Source organism: Ahaetulla prasina, chromosome 3 (assembly GCF_028640845.1).
Source record: "Ahaetulla prasina isolate Xishuangbanna chromosome 3, ASM2864084v1, whole genome shotgun sequence".
Taxonomy (NCBI): Eukaryota; Metazoa; Chordata; class Lepidosauria; order Squamata; family Colubridae; genus Ahaetulla; species Ahaetulla prasina.
The window spans coordinates 21,075,055-21,098,572 of record NC_080541.1 but is presented as its reverse complement, the minus strand read 5'-3'; the positions used below and the strand labels follow the sequence as shown (position 1 = coordinate 21,098,572).

General features: G+C 42.5%; 1 protein-coding gene and 1 long non-coding RNA gene across 3 annotated transcripts in view; both read left to right on the top strand.

The window, feature by feature from the left end:
• The window catches only part of DEPTOR (DEP domain containing MTOR interacting protein), a 107,343-nt gene extending 97,251 nt beyond the window's left edge, over positions 1-10,092 (top strand). For both annotated transcript variants that reach the window (XM_058179210.1, XM_058179211.1), the window contains exon 10: positions 8,198-10,092. In XM_058179210.1, coding sequence (XP_058035193.1) covers positions 8,198-8,326 — 129 coding nt within the window. In that variant the 3' untranslated portion in view covers positions 8,327-10,092. The remainder of the gene's footprint in view (positions 1-8,197) is intronic.
• A 434-nt stretch (positions 10,093-10,526) lies between these two features.
• Positions 10,527-13,589, top strand: LOC131196418 (uncharacterized). The gene is made up of 2 exons (XR_009154720.1): positions 10,527-10,604; positions 11,052-13,589. It is a non-coding gene; the product is annotated as an uncharacterized LOC131196418 (long non-coding RNA).
• The last annotated feature ends 9,929 nt before the right edge of the window (positions 13,590-23,518 follow it).

The following is a 23,518-nucleotide window of genomic DNA, read 5'->3' as shown; positions in this document are numbered from 1 at the left end:
TGATCAGGCAACTCAGCTGGGATTGCCAGAGGAGCCTTTTAAAAGCATTTTTTTATGGTTCTGACAATCCCAGCTGAGTTGCCTGATTATCAGAGGCTTTTTTTTTACTTTTAAAAGTGTTTTTTTGGCCGAAGAAAAAATGCTTTTAAAAGTAAAAAAAAACAAAACTGATGATCGCATGGCTCAGCTGGGCATGTGGGGGGAGCAGGGATTTTTGCTACCGGTTCTCTGAACCACCTGCCGCCATCGCTACCAGATCGGGCGATTCGGTCCGAACCAGGAGCATTTCACCCCTGCCCTGGGATTAAATGGATGGATCAGATTGGAACCCATTTTCAGGAAACTGGCTGGCTGATATTCATTTATTTATTTATTTTTCTTTAATTTATTCATTTATTTTTCAACAAGTACAAGGAAACGAGTGACAGTACAGACACAGACATGGACACATGAAAATTTTTTGATACAAATAAGAAAAACATCGTCATAAACACATAAAATGAGTACATATAAGTGGGGACAGTAGGACAGGGACGGTAGGCACGCTGGTGCGCTTATGCACGCCCCCTTAGGGACCTCTTAAGAAACATGAAAGGTCCACGGTAGACAGTTTAAGGTAAAAGGTATGGGGATTAGAAGATCAGGTAGAGTGTTCCAGACATTTACTACTCTATTGGGCTACTCATTTTCTTTCAACCCAACCTGACTTGCAGGTGGGTGTGGGAATTAATGAAAGAAAATCTTTGTGCAAGTCTCTGTGAGTTTCTGAAGGAAGAAGGGAATCTAACAAATCAATACATTCTCTAACACCAAAATAATCAGCAGACAGTTCTTTGGGGTGGAATGTAGTCTGGATTCCCAGGAAGGAGGGGCTTCATTCCAGAGGACCAAGAGAGAGCGAAATTTAGATAGTTTTGGTTGGGTGAAAGAGAGTTAAGGTGGATCCTCCCTAGCAATTCTCAGAATACATCTCTAATGATGTATTCTGTTGCTTTAGTTTTGGCAAGATTTCTGTCTGCAGGTGAAGGACGATAAAGGAATGTACTCAGTAGTGGGTTTCAATTTAATTTGCTACCGGTTCGCTTCTGTGCATGCGCGCCTGGGTGGGTGGACAGAGCCTCCCTCTGCCGTTACCGGTTCACCCAATCTGGGGCAAACCGGTAGCAACCCACCACTGAATTTGCTTAGAAATAATTGTATTTTTCTTGGGTTTTGGAGATCATTCTTTAAAGAAATTTGAAAAGATCCTCTGGCAGTTTGCTACCAGATTTACAGGAGCATGAAATCAGTTTGATGGGAAGTGACAACTTTCTTTGGTGCACTTAAGAACTTAACACATTTGGGCTTTGTATCTCAAGACTTGAAATGAAGTTTCAGGGGTTGCCACAAAGAAGAGGGAGTCAAACTATTCTCCAAAGCACCTGAGGGTGGAACAAGAATACTGACCCCGAGATAAAAATTGGCAAACATTTGCAGCTCTTTCCAACAAACCATTGTAGTAAGGCCTTCTGGATCCAGCTGGAAGTTAGAACACAGACCATAGAATAATATGGTTAGAAGGGAGTTTGGAGGTCCATTCATTGGAAGAAATATCTAGGTCCAGGTCCAAGCCGGGAGAAAGACACTGGAAACATGGAGGCTGATTGGAAAAATGGTTTAATGATGAAGCAGAACCACATGGTGGTTTGTGGTTCTGGGCAGCTGACCACATGGAATTGAGAGTGAGGGGTTTTTGTACCTTCTCTTGGGCTTTGAATTTGAGCTTCCTGTTCCTGTGCAAGAACATGTATTCTTTCAGCTGTTGTCAGATTCCCATGGTGCCATGTACAAATCTTAGGAGTTTATCTGATTTATTATTTGGTTGAAGTTTGGGCTGATGCAATGAAGGGGCTTGTTGGGCAATTCCTGTTGTGGCTGGGGGCTAACCCTATCTTTGTTCAGACCTTGCTGCAGGGAATTTGCTTATGACTAGAGCTATCTATCTCTTTATCTTTTAAGTGCTGATATCTGCTGAGAGCTATTAAGAAAGTGGCAGTTATTAACACTCTAGAAAGAGTGCAGAGAAGAGCAACAAAGATGATTAGGGGACAGGAGGCTAAAACATATGAAGAACGGTTGCAGGAACTCGGTATGTCTAGTTTAATGAAAAGAAGGACTAGGGAAGACATGATAGCAGTGTTCCAATATCTCAGGGGTTGCCACAAAGAAGAGGGAGTCAAACTATTCTCCAAAGCACCTGAGGGTGGAACAAGAAGCAATGGGTGGAAACTAATCAAGGAGAGAAGCAACTTAGAACAAAGGAGAAATTTCCTAACAGTTAGAACAATTAATCAGTGGAACAACTTGCCTGCAGAAATTACACTGGAAATTTTAAAGAAAATGTTGGATAACCATTTGTCTGAAATGGTGTAGGGTTTCCTGTCTGGGCAGGGGGTTGGACTAGAAGACCTGCAAGGTCCCTTCCAACTCTGTTGTTGTTGTTGTTGTTGTTGTTGTTGTTATTAAGAGTGAGTCTGCTTCCTGCCTCTAAAAAAACATGTTTCTCCATTTCTCATCCAGGGAAATATATTATTCTGCCCTTTTAATATTTCCTAAAATATTTCATTCTTCTGGGAGGGGGTGGCTTCCCACAAGCATATAGACCTTCTCATCTTCCACAGCCATAGTTGGCTGAATATAATAAATTGGCTGGATTGACACAACACACTAACCTAGAAAACATGCTGTACAAGCCACAGCAATTAGATTCCGTAAGCTAAGCTGTGGTTTGTTAGTTTGGTTTAGTTTGGAGTGAACTGTGTAGACTCAGCCAGAAAAGGGGGAAATTAGTTTTGGAATTCCACCTGTCAACAAGACTTTTCCCAGACTGTTTTGTCCAAATGGATTTTCCAGCCATAGATTTGCTATCATTGATATACAAAGAACCAAAGAAAGCAGGGGAAGCAATAGCAGATGGGAAAATGAGGAAACCCCTTTTCACCAAACAGGTGCCTTCCAGTTGTATTGGGACTACCAAACCCATGCTGCTGCCAAAGTGTAAATCAGAGAAAGGCATGGTTTGGCCACCATAAAGTCATAATGTGTTTCCAGGCTCTGGAGGTTTAACTCAAGCCTCCGGGAGGGTGAAAACAGCTTCCCCTGGGCTCCGAAGGCCCTCCAGAGGCGTTTCCATACTTCTGGGAGGCCCATTTTTCGCCTTTCCCAGGCTCTGGAGTCTTTCCTCAATCCTCCGGAGGCTGCTTCCCGGAGGCCCATTTTTCACTCTCCCAGAGCCTCCGTGCGGGTGCTCCACTTACCTGGCATCCAAAATGGGCCACGTGGAGACTCCTGGGAAGGGAGGGGCAGGGTGGGCAGGGCCAGCCAGTCCTTGCAACTACCGCTTCGGTGCACCAGATGTAAAATTAGCATCCAGTTCACCCGAACTGGTCTGAACTGGCTGAATCCCACCCCTGGATGTGACAGAGTGATCTACAAAGGATCATACATAAAAACAGGGAGATCTTCGATCACATCATTGCGACTCCCAACTTTTCTTGACTGCACTTTGCAGACCAACTGTGAAGATTGTAAATAATTTGCAGGTCACAGCTACCCATATCTATCTCAAACCAACTCGTCTTAGTTTAGGGGGGAGATTAAAAAAAATAAAAACCAGCTTCTTTCAATGTGTAAATGTGCTGCAGCTGTCAAAAAAGCCAACACAATCCTTGGTTGCATAAACAGAGGGACAGAATCAAGATAATGTGAAGACTTAGTACCGCTTTGTAATGCCTTGGTAAGGCCACATTTGGAATACTGCATCCAGTTTTGGTTGCCACACTATGAAAAGGTTGTTATGATTCTAGAAAGAGTGCAAATAAGGGCAACAGATGATTAGGGGACTGGAGACTAAAACATATGAAGAACGGTTGCAGGAACTGTGTATGTCTAGTTTAATGAAAATAAGTACTAGGGGTGAGATGATAGCTGTGTTCCAATATCTAAGGGGCTGCCATAAAGAAGAGGAAGTCAAGCTATTCTCCAAAGCACCTGAAGGCAGGACAAGAAGCAATGGGTGGAAACTTATCAAGGAGACAAGCAACCTAGAACTAAGGAGAAATTTCCTGACAGTTAATCAATGGAACGACCTGCCTCCAGAAGTTGTGGTTGCTCCATCACTGGAGGTTTTCAAGAAGAGATTGGACAATCATTTGTCTGAAATAGTGCGGAGCATCCTGCCTGAGCTGGAGGTTGAACTAGGAGACCTCCAAGGACCCTTCTGTTATTCTGAGAGATGACTATTTCCAATAAGAGGTCTCGGAGCCTGTTTTGCTGAAGGTCCTTGACGGGCACCTAGGATAAAGGTCTTGGATGGAAAGGCCCGGGAGAGGCATGCTGAGCCCCAGCAGCTGGGCCCATTTAAGTAGTGGTGAGGCTGCTTCAGCCTGGGCTGCCAGCAGAGCAACAAGGTTTTCCTTGTGTGTTGATTTAGCTTGCAAATTTCCAGTCTGGGCAGAAGCCCAATTCCTGTTGCCGTGTGTGCACACACTGCCCGACCGCACAGCTGTGACCTCTTCCCCCTTCAGAGCATTTGCTGGCAACTTAAAATAGCCTTTAAAGTTCAGCAGCTCTTGGTGGGAAATTTGGATGCTGAAATTCAGAGGTTAACCTAATTAAGGTTCTGGAGTCTCCTTTTTCCCCCCTTCCACCGTGAGGATAATAAGTTGCCAACAAACATGGCATCTCAGCCAGCTTTTTAGGTGTTCCCATCTCAGGAGCTTTCAGGCCACAATGTAGCCTCTGTGTCTCATGTTGGAACTAGACCAGTCCTGATTCATTTTAGCTGGCCTTCCTCAACAAGACAGTGTCCAATTATTTGAGGTTCCGACAGTTGTGTCGGTAGGCACTGTACATGACGAAAACAACAATGCAATATCATGCTGCAAAAGTCACACAGTCCTCATTTTTTTGTGTGACATGCTGCTGCAGTTGGATCGTGTCAAATTTTTCAGCTTTCCATCTCCAAACATTAGGGGTGCTCAAAAGTTGTGACATGCCTTGGGGGAATGGTAAAGATATTTTTGGTTACTTTAATCTAATCTAGAGGTGCTTGGTAAGTAACTACATAAATACCATAACCTTTTAGCATTTTGTTTGTTTCACTGCTGCAACATTTCGCTTCTCATCCCAGGAGCTTCTTCAGCCCTGACAGGATGGTGGGGAATGGAAGGATTTATATTCCTTGCAGACAGCTGGCAATTCCTTGCAAGTCTTGAAGGAATATAAGAAGCGAAACCTCTTCAAAGAAAAACCAGAAAATCCAGTTGCCTCCTGAAAAAGCACCTTTTGGGACAACCATGACCTGGATGACTGCAAATCTTTACAGACTTTCTTTTTGAAAGCCTTCATCTTGGGAGCTAAGCAGAATTCAGATCTGGCTCCTGCTTGATGGGTGAGCTCTCCAGGGAATCCACTGACTGTAGGCTACAAGAAAGACGTGGCAATCCATTTCTATACGACTGGTGAAGAAACCATGAAATCACCAGGGATCACATTTGACTCAAAAGGGGATTTTACTCTCTCTCTCGGTAAAGTGTTACAGAACCTTCATAAATGACTTGGTCCTCTCTTTGTCTCATTGTTGTTAACTTGTTAAGATTCACCACTTGCTTAAGCGACACAAAGAGCATTGCCACATAGGCAGAAGAATCCTGCAGCAGATAAACAGTGTTGTTTTTCTCACTTCTGCAAATGGAATTGGAGCTTCTAGTAAACACTTCCTAGAAAGTTTCTACAGTAATGTGACACCAGCGGGCTTTGAACTCCTGCTGGTTGAAAGCGATTAATATTTATTCTCTGGCGTTGCAATCTCCTGTTTATGCCAGAGCTGGATTGTTGCCCTCTCACACACCACCCACTCCTTAGCCAATGAGATGGCAGTGAGAGACATTCACACAAATGTGGTGTGTGCTGAAAGACTTTTCCTGGAGATGGGTGTGTGAAACAAAAGATGTTCTGATGGAAGGCACAACGCTTGGTTCCTGCCTAAAATACTTTTACTCTGATAATGTTGACATATTGGGGAAGCTCACTATAATTAAATAAGTTAGAGCCTTGCCTATTTAAAAATTCAGATGACTGTAACGCAAAATGGAATTAAAAAATGATGGAGCTTAAGCGGTGGATTGGGCCCCTAACTAATTGTAATCCCCTTCTTTGAGCCAAGTGAATTGGGGGCTTGCCTTTATTAACACCCCTTGGCTCTTTTGTCATTGCTCTGGGGCTAACATATTTGCTGAATCATACAGAATAACAAACTCGGAAGGGACCTCCGCAGTCTTCTATCCAATCTGCTCCTCAAGCAGAAGACCCTACACCAGGGGTGTCAAACTCAAGGCCTGGAAGCCGGATCCGGCCCACAAGATGCTTAGATCTGGCCCGCGGGGCTGCCCTGGAAACAGCAAAGGACTGGCCCGCGATGCCTCTGCCAGTGAAAACGGAGCTTGGGAGGGCCACGGGCCCTCTGTTTTCGCTGGCAGAAGGTTACAGGAGGCCATTGCAGCCAAAAACGGAGCTAGGGAGCCTGTTTTCACTGGCAGAGTGCTCGAGTCCCCAGCCCGAGTGATGTCAAGCTGGCTACGCCCACTCTGGCCACCCCCCCACCCCCAAGTTCAAACACAGTCGTGATGTGGCCCTCAATGAAATCGAGTTTGACACCCTTGCCCTACACCATTCCAGAAAAATTGCTGTCCCATGTCTTCTTAAAGAAATCATAGCATTTAATCAGTGACGGAGCACCCACACCTTCTAGTGGCATGTCATTTCACAGATTAATTGTTCTGCAGAAAATTTCATCGTCGTTCTAGGTTGGATCTCCCTCTGTTAAGCTTTCATCCATTGCTTCCTGTCTTGCCTTCAGATGCTTTGGAGAATATAGATTGGCCCTCTCTTCTCTGTGGCAGCCCCTCAAATATTGCAAGACTCTTTATTAGACGTTCCCAGTTCCAGCAACTGGAACATTGAACCGAGAGATTGGAATGTTTGCAGAAAATAGACACAACCAAGACAGGAAGATAGATTTGGAAAAGCTACGTGCAAAGAGGGCCGAAACACTATGATTTTAGAAACATCCCGGATCCTCAAAGTTTGACAGATGCTGCAGAAAGCTTTGTTCATTGCTTTAAATGTCGAGGCCCTGCCCCGTATTATTTCTGCTCACCCGCATGTTTATCAAAATGAGCTGCAGAAAATCAGAACTATACGACTGAAAGCTGTCAGGAAATTGCCGTGCCCACCCCCAGCAGTTTCTGTTGTATTTTAAGACACTGCTAAAAGGAAGACCAGCCTATGATATATTCACACAAAGCTTTTATCTTCTTTCAAATAGGGGACTCTAATTCTGCCCTAGAGTAAGTGGAGAAAATCTAGGGCGAACAGATTCACGAAGGAAAAGGCAGGAAAAGATCTAATCATTAAACCGTGCAAAGGAAATGCAGCCCACCCCATTGTGCACTCAGTAATTATAAGGTACCCCAAGGAAGAGTCTCAAAAATAGACAGTTTTTCAGTCGGAAGATTTTAAAAGCCAGCTCTAATAAGGAAACTTGAAAATATCTTGGGCAGTGGGAATTGCATCTTGGCTTCCCAGACTGCACAGTCAATTGTAACTTTAAGGAAGTTAGTTAACATTCCAAAATCATTGGAATGATGTCAGATTTTTATTTATTTATTTATTTATTTTTTGCAGTACAGGAAAATGTTGAGTGCCTTCCCTGTTAACATTCCTGGTAGCTCTTACTTGGGTTAAGATTTGCTCCCAAAGTTCTGCAAAATTAAAGCAGATCTCTTGGGATTTTTCCAGCCAGATTGTGCAATCTTGCCTCTTCATGCCAAGAGCTGTCACATTCCTTGCCTTTCCTCTGTTGTCCTCTTGCCACTATAAACTGTCTTTCCAGTTTAGCAGATCGCCCGTGTTAAACTCTGAAAGATCTTTATTAGAATTTTTATTACTGGGAGGCATTCAAATGTTAATGGATAATGATAAAAGTGCTGGGACCTGTCATATTAAAACAGATGTTTTGCTGGCACGGTGTGTCTTTGTGCTGCAGAAAGTTTTTGGGGGGAGGCTTCATACCCAGTTTGCTTTCAGAGCAAAAAGTTGTTGCTTTTCTCCAGCATCAGGACTGAATTTCTTTGCTTGCTTCTTCTTCTCTTCTTAGGTTTGTCAGTTCGTGATTTCTGTGAATGGGCTCAACGTTCTCCATGCAGATTACAGGACTGTGAGCAACCTCATCTTAACCGGTCCTCGGACCATCGTCATGGAAGTGATGGAAGAAATTGAGCCCTGAGGCGGATTTTTGACCTGATGCTCCACTGTTGTGGATCCAGCCCCTGTCCAAACACAAGCAACATTATCCGAGGGGATAAAAACATATCTTTTTCTCAGAGATCAATTTTGCCTTTACTTTCCTCTCCTCTTTAATAATAGGGTTTTTCAATGGATATACTCTTAAGACCATGGGTGCGCATTGGTGAGCCTAAACTACAGAAGCACAAATCAGCTTGTACTACACAAAGGAACTGTTGTATATCCAAGTTACGGCAAGCTTAGATGGTCAATCTTACAGACGGGCAATATCCGATGCAGCTGTGAAATCTCTTATTAGGAATCATGTTTGTGCCAATCTCTTCAACGTTGTCTTGTTTTCCTTTTAATTCATGTTTTCGTTTGTGATTGTATAGAATGAGCCCAGTTTTTCCAGTGCATCGTCTCCAGACATATTATGTCCACAACTTCTAGAATTCCTAGCCAGCAGAAACAACACCTGAAATGGTTGAGAATTCAAGAAGTCGATGTCCAATTTGTTTGGAGCATGCCCAGATACTAGCTTTGATTTTGAAAGATCTGGTAACAATTTCAGTTCAAACGTACTGCTAGACGTAAACTAAGGATTGTTACAAATTTGGTACCAAGGAAGACCCCGTTCTACTTCTTGGACAAGTTCTGGAACAGGAAGCAAGTGGACATTTTAAACATGTCAGCTGTGCATAATTATGTCTGTTCTGTAACTTGGCTAATCTTGAAAAGCTAAACCAGACAGATCTGGTCAGTTCTTTAACAGGAGATCACTAACAAATCCTGGGTCTAGGTTTTAGACTGGGAAGTTCAGAAACAGTCTCAAAAGAAAATGACAGTAAATTACTTTAATATTGTTGCCAACAAAATGATATGGTTGTATCCATGTAAATTTATCAGGCTTGAGCTCAATTCGACGGAATCTTTATCTTTTTATCTCTGAAGATGGAGAAGAAACTTTTATCAGTTACAACCCTGCCATCACCTTGATGAAAATCTCAATTAAGAATACAGAAGAGTGGACAGAATTCACTCCCTACTACACACGGTCCAGTCTCGTTCATACAGAATAACAGAGTCAGAAGGGACCTTGGAGGTCATCTAGTCCACCCCCCTACTCAAGCTGGAGACCCTATACCATTTCAGACAAGTGGCTGTCCAGTTTCTTCTTAAAACCTCAGGCCATTTCACTGATTAATTGTTCTGTCAAGAAATTTCTACTTATTTCTAAGTTGGATCTCTCCTTGATTAGTTTCCATCCATTGTTTCTTGTTTAGTATGAGCCCTGGTGGTGCAGTGGTTAGAATACACTATTGCAGGCTAACTCACTGCTCACTGCCAGGAGTTCGATACTGACTGGCTCAAGGTTGACTCAGCCTTCCATCCTTCCGAGGTGGGTAAAATGAGGACCCAGATTGTTGGGGACAATATGCCGACTTGGTAAACCGCTTAGTGAGGGCTGTAAAGCACTGTGAAGCGGTATATAAGTCTAAGCGCTATTGCTATGTGCTACATATTTCTGATATTATAGTGTAAGCCATCATCTTACACTATAATTTGGCTAACAAGCACTTTGTTACAATTTAGATCCTTTTTTTATAAATAAGGTGGGTAAATATAGATGCCATAATTTTAAGACATCCAAGATTCCAAGATACTGTTTTGAATACATCTTATGATATTGCAAAAAGCAAACCAATCTACTCTTGTTTGTCAGCTGCAGAAGCCTAAGCAAATAAAGTGGAATCTTATAAGCCATGCAGATAAATGTACATTAATCAGGGTTGCTTAGCATTCTTTAATCTTTCTGTTAACTATGCCCCTGCTAGGGATAAAGACCCCCACTGATATTCTTTTGGGTTCTGATCAACTTGCCACGACAAGCTGTGATTCACACATTTCATCTGTCCCTAATAAGATCTCCAGTGGCCAACCTAGACCTGAAATTAATTGTGTGAATGCACTTATCAAACACAATTTGTCGTATTACATAGTGGCCACAGGGAAAGGTTGATATCGGGAACATGGCCAGCAGAAAGAAATAATTTAACTCTTCCTACGAAATGCTTTTAGAGCTTCTATAGTTTAGAATAAGGGTCTCGCTGGCTGAGGAACTCTGGGAGTTGAAGTCCACAAGTCTTAAAGTTGCCAAGGTTGGAGACCCCTGGATGAGAACAGTGGTCCCCAACCTTTGGCTGAGGAACACAACACTATCAGGTCTGGTAAAGATTTGGATCATTCAGAGAAATCATTAAGTATAAGTAGTACAGGTAATCCATTGATACCTGGAACTTTCCTGATAATGGACATATTTATTGGACATTGTGAGGAAAATTGAGGCACCCATGTGACCAGACCTCCTGTTGTTTTTTTAACATTCTGTGGAGTGGTTTTTAAGTATTTACTGGGGAAGGAAGATTTAGGGCAGAACGGTGAAGGAAATCTGGCTTGTCACACATGGGTTATTATTATTATTATTTGAATTTATATCCCGCCCTTCTCCGAAGACTCAGGACGGCTTACACTGTGTTAAGCAATAGTCTTCATCCATTTGTATATTATATACAAAGTCAACTTTTATTTCTCCCCAACAATCTGGGTCCTCATTTTACCTACCTTATAAAGGATGGAAGGCTGAGTCAACCTTGGGTTGTATTCACACAACACTATCAGGTCTGGTAAAGATTTGGATCATTCAGAGAAATCATTAAGTATAGGTAATCCTCAAATAACCACCACAACTGAGACTGGAAATCTGGTCATAAATTGAGGCACCTATGTGACCAGACCTCCTGTTGTTTTTTTTAACATTCTGTGGAGTGGTTTTTAAGCGAATGGCACGGTCATTAAGAAGGGCCGTAATAGCTCAGGCTGTTAGAAGCCTGTTATTAGAACACAGCACCCTGCAATTACTGCAGGTTCAAGCCCGGCCCGAGGTTGACTCAACCTTCCATCCTTTATAAGGTAGGTAAAATGAGGACCCAGATTGTTGGGGGGGCAATAAGTTGACTTTGTAAATATACAAATAGAATGAGACTATTGCCTTACACACTGTAAGCCGCCCTGAGTCTTCGGAGAAGGGCGGGATATAAATGTAAATAAAAAATAAATAAATAAATAAAAGTGAATCCATTCTTCTGAAGGGGCTTTTTTGTCAGAAACTGGCAAAAATGACAAAAGCCAACCAAACCAATTGCAAATTGTGGTTATCTAAAAAGTAGACATATGACTGCAGGGATGGGGTGGGGAGTTAGACATTTTACGATGGATGAAAGTGCATTATAGACCATAAAGCACCCATTCCAAGACAGTGAAATCTCTGAACGGTCCTAAATTGACCAGTCATAAATTGAGGACTACCTATATTAACCTTAATTAGTTTCCTATGGCTTTGTGAGCTGTGTGAATCCTGCCTTTTTAATTGTTTTATGATTCGGTTTATTATAGGTATCCAGAAAAAAACGTTTAATTCTGAACTCAGGTGAACATAGCTGATTTCTAATAATTAATCTTGCATTAAGTCATTAATGGTCTTTAAAGTCAACTGAAGATGTTCAATCACTTGTCCTTCCACAAAATTATACCATCTCCACTGTGATATAATTTGCAGCGTTAACCGCTGAAATGTCTCCTTTCCGTGCACGACCCTAGCCGGGGGTGGGATTCAGCTGATTCAGACAGGTTCGGGAGAACCGGTTGCTAATTTTACATCTGGTTCGCCGAACCGGTAGTTGCAAGGGCTAGCTGACCCCACCCACCTCCACCCGTCCCAGGAGTCTCCATGTGGCCCTTTTTGGATGCCAGGTAAGTGCAGTGCCCACATGGAGGCTATGGGAGGGCGAAAAATGGGCCTCCCGGAAGTTCCGGAAGTCATGAAACAGGCCTGTTCCTGGCCTTCGAAGGTTTTCTGGAGCCTGAGGTAGGCTGTTTTCACCCTCCTGGAAGTTCAAGGAAAGCCTCCAGAGCCTGGGGAGGGCAAAAAACGGGCCTACTGGAAGTCCGGAAACAGGCCTGTTTCCGGCCTCCAGAGGGTCTCCGGAGCCTGGGGAAGGCTCAAGGAAAGCCTCCGGAGCCTGGAGATGGTGAAAATGCACCCCCCATTGGTGCAGGAGGTTGAGTAGGCCACGCCCTCATGGTCACGCCCACCCAGCAACTGGGCAGCGAACCAGTTGCTAAAATTTTTCAGTCACACCCCTGGCTGTAGCATCCATACCAGCTAACTTTCCATATGAAAGGTGGTTTCCCAGTGATCCAGCTATAACAAATCTCTTGCAGCACCAAGTTTAAACATTTTCTCAAGAAACGAGGCTGTAAGGTGCCCCTTTGCCAACTTCTGAGACCCCAATAATTCTTGATTTTCAGTACAACCACTTAACCAAGGCCACACAAAGTCTTAGCGAGTATTTTTGGGAGGCAAGATCCCACACTGCATCTTGATTTACACCCCGTTTTAATTGAAGTTGTGTCTTTCAAGGGAGTCCTTTAGCGTACATTTTTCTCTGCCTTGATGCCAAAATCAATGGAAGCCTTTGAAAAAAACGAAACAAAAAAACGGAATTTAAAGCGGTAGTCTTCAGTGACAGGCAGACATTCATTAAACTCAAAAGGACTTTTGTACAGTTTGGGTAAAAAGAGTGGATTTGCCGAAGGTTTAGTTGGCAGCATTTCGGAAGCACTTAAGATAGAGAACCGCTGCAAGAATAATTGCCTTCAAATGTGTCTCTTGACATTGCGGTTGCGTTTAAACGTTCGCTTTTGGAACTCTTCCCTCCTTTCTTTTCAGAAATGGTGGCGGAAGAGGTCAAACGGAAGTCTGAAGTCTAGTGGAGGACTGATATTATAAAATGAAGTAGAGTCAGATCCTTTCCCTCCCCTCGACACCCCCCTCCAATATTTGAACTGAAAAAGAAATGATTTGATCTAATCTTCATATCCCTCCATTGTCTTCACTGCAGATCTATCTGATCTACACCTGCTAGACGGAAGTAAAGCTTTTCTCAAATCCCTTTTAGCTCAGATAATCTATTGTCTTTTTTTAAAGTTGGCGTTTAAATTCACGAGCTGTGTAGCTGTTAGACCGAACAATTAAAATCTCAGGTTTTAAACCTTGTTTCTGGCAAGGAGAAAGGAGAAACTAATTTAGTCTGCATTTGAATATGAACTTTCCTAAGTCTTTAATTGGAAGTTAGGAAAGAACTGAAACTTGGCTAACATTCTGAATGGGCACCTTTCCAATGTTTGCAATGCAACAATTTTTTTTAAAAAAAAGATTATTAACGAAAGTCTATACAAAGTGCATATAAGACAGTAAAGCTCATAGATACGTTGAGGGAAAATCACTTGCAGAAAGCACCAACATTAGCAAAATTGCAAAGAAAAACAACACGGGTTTTGAAAAAAATGTGCACGTCAATGCACCCAAATCTTGCTATTCGCTTTTTGAAAATACAAGAAGTCCTTGATTTACGACCACAATTGAGCATACAATTTTCATTGCTAAATGAGACAGTGATTAAGTGAGTTTTGGCCCATTTGGTGACCTTTCTTGCCTCAGTTCTCAAGGGAATTATCAAGCTAATAAATAAGTCCTTCGGGAGATAGGGCGGTATATAAATATGATCAAATAAATAAATAAATAAACATGGTTATTAAGTGAATCTGGCTTCCCCATTGACTTGGCTTGTCAGAAGGTCACAAAAGGTGATCAAATGATCCCGGGACACGCAATTGTCATAAATACATTTATTTATTTATTTATTTTATTAGATTTTTATACCGCCCTTCTTCCGAAGGACTCAGGGCGGTGTACAGCAAGATAATAAAAACCCACAATATACACATTAAAACAGAAACTTAAAACCAAGCATATTACAAAGATGGCCGAAATTTAAAAAATTTAAAACCCTAAAATTCATAAATAACCCCAATTAAAATTTAATAAAACTTTTAAGCCAGTCCCACTTGAATAAATAACTGCATGCCAGTTGCCAAGCATCCAAATTTTGATCACGTGACCCTGGGAATACTGCAACTGACGTAAGTGTGAAAAGTGGCCATAGGACACTTTTTTTCTGTGTTATAGTTTCGAATGGTCACTAAACAAATAGTTGTAAATTGAGGACTACTTGTATCAATTAAGAAACAAGAAACTTGTATCAATTAAGAAACTGAACTTGACCCAAGGCAGTGGAAGAAAACTTGAAATTATCAGACGTACAAGTCCATGGTTTCCAAATGAATCTTGTGGAGAATGGAGGGAAGGACAATTTGATAATGGTCAGCAAAGTTTTGAAACAAACGTATAACATTTGAGTAAGTTGAAGGAGAAATGTGGTTAATGTTGAATGGGAACAGATATTTGCATTTTGTTCAGTCACGTCTCAATTCAACTTTGACAAAAGTGCCATGAATTTTATTTGAATGTTTATCTATTTATATACTTTCCAGAAAAGTGTGTAAACTGTACGAAACAAATATTCTGCACAGGTACTGATATTGGAACTATATATAAACTGATCACCTTTTTAAAATAAACTTTTTTTAAAAAAATTGCAAAGGGTTTGAAGACCCATGCAGATGGACATTGTACAACAATAATAATAACAACAACAACGAGTTGGAAAGGAGCTTGGAGATCTTCTAGTCCAACCTCCTGCCCAGGCAGGAAACCCTACACCATTTCAGACAAATGATTATCCAACATTTTCTTAAAAATTTCCAGTGTTCAAGCATTCACAATTTCTGCAGGCAAGTCGTTCCACTTACTGATTGTTCTAACTGTCAGGAAATTACTCCTTAGTTCTAAATTGCTTCTCTCCTTGGTTAGTTTTCATCCATTGCTTCTTGTTCTACCCTCAGGTGCTTTGGAGAAGAGCTTGACTCCCTCTTCTTTGTGGCAACCCCTGAGATACTGGAAGACTGCTATCATGTCTCCCCTAGTCCTTCTTTTCATTAAACTAGACATACCCAGTTCCTGCAACTGTTCTTCATATGTTTTAGCGTCCAGTCCCCTAATCATCTTTGTTGCTCTTCTCTGCACTCTTTCCAGAGTCTCAACATCTTTTTTACATCGTGGCGACCAAAACTGAATGCAATATTCCAAGTGTGGCCTTATCAAGGCATGATAAAGTGGCACTAACACTTCACGTGATCTTGATTCTATCCCTCTGTTTATGCAGCCCAGAACTGTGTTGACTTTTTTGGCAGCTGCTGCACACTGCTGGCTCATACCTAAATGATTGTCCTCTAGGACACCAATAGGACAGTCTCAGCTGTTATGAAGAATCAGAGGTTTATTGTGTGATCAAGGTATGCACCCATAGTGTGGATATTCAGAGATTATATCCCCACATCAGTTGTGGGTTTCACTTACCTTCGCTACCAGTTTGGAACTGCACAAAGTGTCCGTGATGATATCTGGGCGGGTGGGCGGAGCCTCCCACCACCGCCGCTACAGGTTCGCCCGAACCCAGACAAACCAGTAGAAACCCACCACTGCCCCACATATCAGGAATACTAATTTATCTCAGTTACATGGGGTTACACAGGATTTGTAAGAATATGATCGACCAACATTTGATGCTAAAAATCGGCCCTAACAGTATTTCTATTGACTAGCAGCTAAAAAAAGATGGAAACTTTTTCTTTACTGTTAAAGTGGGTAACAACCTGTCGCACTTTTTGTTGTATAGGTAGCGCAGGTGGTTCTCGACTTACAACCATTCACTTAGTGACCATTCGAAGTTAACAAGGGCCGGGATAGCTCAGGCTACAGAGAAGCCTGTTATTAGAACACAAAGCCTGCAATTACTGCAGGTTCGAGCCCGGCCCAAGGTTGACTCAGCCTTCCACTCTTCATAAGGTAGGTAAAATGAGGACCCAGATTGTTGGGGGGGCAATAAGTTGACTTTGTAAAAAATATATACAAATAGAATGAGACTATTGCCCTATACATTGTAAGCCGCCCTGAGTCTTTGGAGAAGGGCGGGATATAAATGTAAACAAAAAACAAAACAAAACAAAAAACAATGTCAACTGAGAAAAATTATTTATGACTGATCCTCACCCATGCCGCTCTTGCCACATCCTCAGAATTCGTTTCTTCTGTTGCATTATGAAACAATTATGCAGCTTCATTACAGGTAGTCCTTGGCTTACAACAGTTCATTTAGTGACCTTTCAAAGTTACAATGGCATTGAAAAAAAGTGACTTGACTTTGGAACCATTTTTCACACTTACGACCATTGCAGCATCCCCATGGTCATGTGATCAGAATTTGGACGCTTGGCAATGGACTCATATTTATAACAGTTGCAGTGTCACGTGATCCTCTTTTGCGACCTTCTGATGGGTAAAGTCAATGGGGAAGCCAGGTTCACTTAACAACCATGTTAAATAACTTTAACAACTGCAATGATTCACTTAACAACTGTGGCAAGAACGGTCGTAAAATGGGGCAAAATTCGCTTAACAAATATCTTGCTTAGCAACAAAAATGTTTGGCTGCATCATGATCATAAGTCGTTGACAACCTGCATTATAGTAATAGTTGCATAGCGACAAAGACAACTGCAGGACATTGTGTTTTCCTATGTGTAAATATAGAGCTTCAACTACCCATGACTTATGTCACATCGGTGGGACAAGCACCACACTCAGGGAACATATAGTAGGATAAGTGCTTCGACACATTTTTTTTCCTGTGGTTTTCCTTCAAATCCACTTTTTCTCTTGACTGATCTTTAGAGAACTCGTGGTTTCTGTGTTCCCGCCAAGTGTAACATATTTCAAAACGGCATTTGTGTGGGATTTGACTTGCAAAATATTACTGAAGGAAGCTAGGCAAATCCAGCTGCAGGGTTTTTAAATTGGTGGTGTGAAACCGACTACGATCCTGAAATTGATCAGAAAGGATTTCCAGAGAAGCAAAAAAAGTCCTCCAAGAACCAGAGAGCTTTGGTGTGTGAGGTAGCGTAAATCAACCATCCAAACAAACCACAGTGATAGGTGTATGGTGGAACAAAGCCAGGACATGTATGTGATTATGAGGGAATAAATATTAACAAATTTGGGCGTCCAGTTCTGGGCTGCAAAAATTACCACCACAAGATGGCAGCAGGTGGTACAGAATATTCTTGGTCTTTGTTGCTCTCTAGTGGTCATCTGAGGTTTTGCAGCCGATAGTGGTTGTCTCTCATCAGTGTGACCAAAAACATGATGCTGTAGCTTTCGATTTGCCCCTTGACACAAGTAAATAAAGCTTTTTGATTAAACGGGAGCTTTCTAAAACGTTCCTGTCAAACAGTTAAGCCTCCTTTGGGATTCAGGGATCTGGGCAAAATACACATTTTAACACAGAGCTTCCATATGCTCAGGTATTACATGTTTGCAAAGGATCGTTTGGTTGTCTTACACACCCTCTGATCAACAATGGGATGTTTGTTTAGTTTGATTTAAAACAAAAAATCTTGAACCCAAGATTCCACAGAATTATTGCAGTAAGAGGATTCCTTCTTCTTCTTCTTCCCTAGCTTGCCATTTTATTAGATGATATAAAGAGAAAACAGATACTCTCATTAAGTCTCCAGAATGTGGGCTTGGGGCCAAAACTGGCAGGCTTGCGTGGGTGGGGGAAAACGATCTTCTACTCTGGTTAACCACCCTTGTTTCCACTCTGCAGACTTTCAACAAAACAAATAAGCAGGCCACAAGAGTTGTGGGAAAATGGCTTGCTTTATCCATTCCATCCACATAGAGCAGTGGCCAAAATTGCGGAAACCTTTTGGGAAAAGTGTATTTTTGAGGTTTGATGGCTAATAACACCACTTTTCTTTTTTGAGTTTCAAAAAAATCCTATTCCACTGCTGGAATGGCCTGGGAATAGCCCAGACCTTAACCCGATTGAAAATCTATGGAGCTGACTAAAGAAACTTGTTAGTCAGAAGCGACCCAGCAATAAAACCCAGTTAATAGAAGCAATCATTCAATCTTGGTTTTACATCATAACAGCTGCAGAACTAAAAGATTTGGGTCACTCCAAGGGAAGAAGTCGTAAGGCTGTAATTCATGCTAAAGGTTACCCAACTAAGGATTAACTGACATAGTGATAATTTTTGTATATCTCGTTTTTTCTTCGGTGATCATGTTTGAATATCTTGTTTTTTCTACATGTTTCACTTTTCTTCTTTATACTGTAATTGCTGTTCTAACAGCAAATCCTTCATAAAAGTTATTGTATTACATTCTTGATTAAATTATCTTTCTATTGACATATAATTTTATGGTACTACTCCCCCCCAAAAATGGTGTTATTAGCTAGTTTTAGAAAATACACTTTTCCCAAAAGGTTTCCACAATTTTGGCTGGTACTGTAGCCCTCATCATTTCATACCTTCAGATAAGGGGAACTTAGTTACACGTAGTCCTCACAACTGGGACCGGAATTTCCATTGCAAAGCAAGTGCGGTTGAGTCACACCCAATGCTATGATAATTTTTTTCCCCTCACGGTTGTTAAGCGAATCTCTGCAATGGTTAACTCTAGTCATTAACTGAATCCAGCTTTCCCCATTGATCTTGCTTGTTGGAAGCTGGCTGGGAAGATTGTAAATGGTGATCAGGTGATCCTGTAGATCCTGCAGCTGCTGTATACACACGCCTTTTGCCGAGTGCCTCAGTGTTGAATGTCTGACCATAGGATGGTTGTGCAGAAAGTTAGCACCTACCCCTCTTAGAAGAATGAAATATTTTAGGAAACATTAAAAAAGGCAGAATATATTTTCCCTAAAGGAAACAGGTTTCTAAAAACAGAAACTCGGGCCACAGTTCCCTGCTCCCAAGCAGATACTAAGCTGAGGACAGCTTTCAGAAGTGCACATTTGGTAATCCATTCAAAACAGGATATTTTGAACAAAGGTAGAATAGTAGGATTAGCCCTCACTCAAGAGCCAAACCAGATCAAAGCCATTAAGACACAATAGGAATTGTCCATAAAACACAAGCATTACATCATCATCCTTCAAGTTTTAACCATACTTAACTCAGACAACCTCAGCTATGACTCCCACATAGCCCCATGAGAGTCTGACAGAAACCAATAGAATACATGCTCTTGCCACAGGAACAGGAAGCTCAAGTTCAAAGCCTAGAGAGGGTATAAACAGCCCTCACTCTCCACTCCACGTGGTCAGCTGGCCAGGATTTCAAAGCCCATGTGCCCATCTTTCCAGTCAGCCTCTATGTTCCCAGTGTCTTTCTCCCCACTCGGAACTGAACCAGATGGATATTTCTTCCAACAGTTGTAAAGTGTGAGAACTGGACCTAAGTCACTTTTTTTCAGTGCCATTGAATTGAATGTGTAGGAGGTGACCAAGCTGAGCCCGAGGGAGGAGTCAAAGGTGTCATAAGTCGTGAGTCCCTTCATGCTCACAAGCGATCAAAGTCCAACTGTCAGGCCTGCCCCAGCAGGATCGCCCCCTAAAGGAAGAAAGACCCTCAACTCCATTTGATTTAAAGTGATATGTTATTTTACTAAAGGGTGCTGGTTGCAGTAAAATCAGGCTAGAACTAAATTTCTCACGTGGAAAGCATACGGGCTTTTCCCCTCAATTTGTCCCTCCCTTTGACCAATCTGTTTCCAACCAATGGGTGAATATCTAGGTGTTTGGGGAACATGTGGTGTTTGGAGCAATCGGCATTCCATTCTCAAGCATCCCCAGCTCCTCAGTGTCCTTGAAGACTGGCACAAACTGGTTGAAAGCATCCCTGGTCTTCCTCAGCTGTCATTCCCCCCCCCTCAGTTTCCCAGCACTCTGCTAATCCATGTCTATTGCCATTTGTTCCCCCTCACGTCAGCTATTGATGGCAGGATGCCAATGAGGCTTGGAGACAACCAGTGGTGGGTTGCTACCAGTTCGTACTGGTTCGGGAGAACCGGTAACGGCAGCGGAAGGTTCTGCCCACCCGCCCAGACGTCTCTGCGCATGCAGAGAAGCTTCTACTCATGTGCAGAAACATTGCACACACGCAAGTGCATGCGCATTCACAAGCAAACCGGTAGCGATGGGATTTGAAACCCACTACTGGAGACAACGCTGCTAGAACTGACATTAGCTCACCTTGAATGTCTTTCTTATCTCCCGCTCATTTCCCTTGACTGTTAGTTGGTCAGATTCTTGCAGAGAGCTTAAGCTTGCAATAAATCTTTATACTCATTTGAGCTGCCCGAATCTCCTGATTTCCCCGGACAGAACGGTCTCTAAACAACATGGTTGTAATCATACAGACCATCACAACCTTTCTTCTTCCTATATAACATAACATAACATAACATCAGAGTTGGAAGGGACCTTGGAGGCCTTCTAGTCCAACCCCATGCCCAGGCAGGAAACCCTACACCATCTCAGTCAGATGGTTATCCAACTGAGATGGTGTAGGGTTTCCTGCCTGGGCAGGGGGTTGGACTATGCATTGCTGTAAACTTCTGCCTTCCCAAGGCATGTTGCATTCTCATGTTTTGTTACCTAACGCAAAAGATTCAATGTGTTGCCTCTGCTGTTCTAGTTTCAGAAACCAGGCAATTTCACTTCCAACCTTCCTCCACCACACCTGAAGGCTTCAGCAAGGCAAGCCAAGGAGACAGAAGTGAGGGTGATAAGCGTCAATATGCTAGGAGCCTCCCTCTGTCTTGCAATATTTCACTGCTGCAAAAGATGATTATGTTTACAGTCATTTATCCGACTCTGGCATGCTAGTAAGTGAAAGGTTTTAGCCTGAGGGGTGTGTCTGGAGTTTGTGAGGGTGTGTTTTAAAGATTAAATACAGTGTTCACCCTCATAAAATATGTGCTTTCCTCAAAAGAGGAAACACATTTGGTAGCAACTTCCAGGCTAAATCAACTTTATTAGGACATAAGCTCACTGCATACCGGCATATGTATGTAATACAGGTTGTCCTCAACCTACGACCACCATTGAGCCCAATATTTACGTTGCTAAGTGAGAAATTTGTTAAGTGGGTTTTGGCCCATTTTACAACTTTTCTTTCCGCAGTTGTTAAGTGAATCCCTGCAGCTGTTAAATTAGTAACATGGTTGTTAAGTGAATCTGGCTTCCTATTTGACTTTACTTGTCAGAAGATTGCAAAAGGGGATCACGTGATCCTGGGACACTGCAAGCGTCATAAATGTGAGTCAGTTGTCGAGCATCCGAGTGTAAATCACAAGACCATGGGGATGCTGCAATAGTCATAAGTGTGAAAAACGGTCATAAGTCGCTCTTTTCAGTGCCATGGTAACTTTGAACGGTCACTAAGAGAACTGTTGTAAGTTGAGGACTACTTGTGTAAAATCTGTTAGGTTTCCTTGGGATGAAGATCAGGTGTCTGCAGTTTTTTGAAACAAAGGTAATAGAAACAGGCTAGGTAAAGGTAAAGGTTTCCCTCGCACATATGTGCTAGTCGTTCCCGACTCTAGGGGGTGGTGCTCATCTCTGTTTCTAAGCCGAAGAGCCAGCGCTGTCCGAAGACGTCTCCGTGGTCATGTGGCCACCATGACTAAAAGCCAAAGGCTCACGGAATGCTGTTACCTTCCCACCAAAGGTGGTCCCTATTTTTTCTACTTGCATTTTTTATGTGCTTTCAAACTGCTAGGTTGGCAGAAGCTGGGACAAGTAACGGGAACTCACCCCGTTACACGGCAGCACTAGGGATTCGAACCGCTGAACTGCCGACCTTTCGATTGACAAGCTCAACGTCCTAGCCACTGAGCCACCACGTCCCCGAGAGACAGGATAAGGGTTGGCAATTGGAAGGGAAGATAGAAAAGTCTATGACAGTATAAATTTCTGTCATTTTAAAGTTAGGTGTTCAGCACTTGGGGAAAGGCCCTTCTATTGGCAGCAGATTAACAGATTAACAGAGTTGGAAGGGACCTTGTAGGTCATCTAGTCTAACCCCCTTGCCCAAGCAGGAGATCCTACACCATTTCTGACAGATGGCAGTCCAATCTCTTCTTGAAAGCTTCCAGTGATGAAGCTCCCCCAACTTCGGAAGGCAACTTCTGTTCCGTTAGTTGATTGTTCTCACTGTCAGAAAATTTCTCCTGATTTCTAGGTTGAATCTCTCCTTGATCAGATTCCATCCATTATTCCTTCTCTGGCCTTTGGGTGCTTTGGAAAATAGTTGACCCCCTTCTTTCTGTGGGAGCCCTTCAAATATTGGAAGACTGCTATCCTGTCTCCCCAGTCCTTTTTTCACTAGACTAGCCATGCCCAGTTCCTGCAACCATTCATTGTATGTTTTAGCCTCCAGTCCCCTAATCATCCTGGTTGCTCTTCTCTGCACTCTTTCTAGAGCCTCAACATCTTTTTTATAGCCTGGTGACCAAAACTGGATGCAGTATTTTAGGTATGGTCTTACTAAGGCTTTATAGAATGGTATTAGTACCTCACTTGATCTTGATTGAATCCCTCTGTTAATGCAATTTAGGATTGTGTTGGGTTTTTTTGGCTGCCGCCGCAGTGACCCCAAAATTTTAAATATTTCTTCCAGATCATTTTAGAAATATTTCGTGCGTGCAAAATACCTGCACAACCGCTCAGCTTCCATTCCTCCCTGAGGGATCAGAACGGGTTAAAACAACCTGAGAAGCAGGGGTGAAATCTGAACCTCTGGTGCCTCTGGTGGCTCAACGGACTAAGTCTGTCTGTTATTAACACAGCTGCTTGCAATTACTGCAAGTTCAAGGCCCACCAGGCCCAAGGTTGACTCAGCCTTCCATCCTTTATAACAGGGGTGTCCAAACTTGGTCCCTTTAAGACTTTTGGACTTCAACTCCCAGAGTCCCTCAGCCAGCAAAGCTGGCTGAGGAACTCTGGGAGTTGAAGTCCAAAAGTCTTAAAGGGACCAAGTTTGGACACCCCTGCTTTATAAGGTAGGTAAAATGAGGACCCAGATTGTTGGGGGCAATTAAGTTGACTTTGTATATAATATACAAATGGATGAAGACTATTGCTTAACACATTGTAAGCCGCCCTGAGTCTTTGGAGAAGGGCGGGATATAAATTCAAATTTAAAAAAAAACGGTTTACTATTGGTTCGCTGGCTGCGCTTGTGCCCTGTGTGCCAAACGCCTGCTATGCATGTGCATGCGCAGTGCACACCACACACCAACTGCCAAGTACACGCA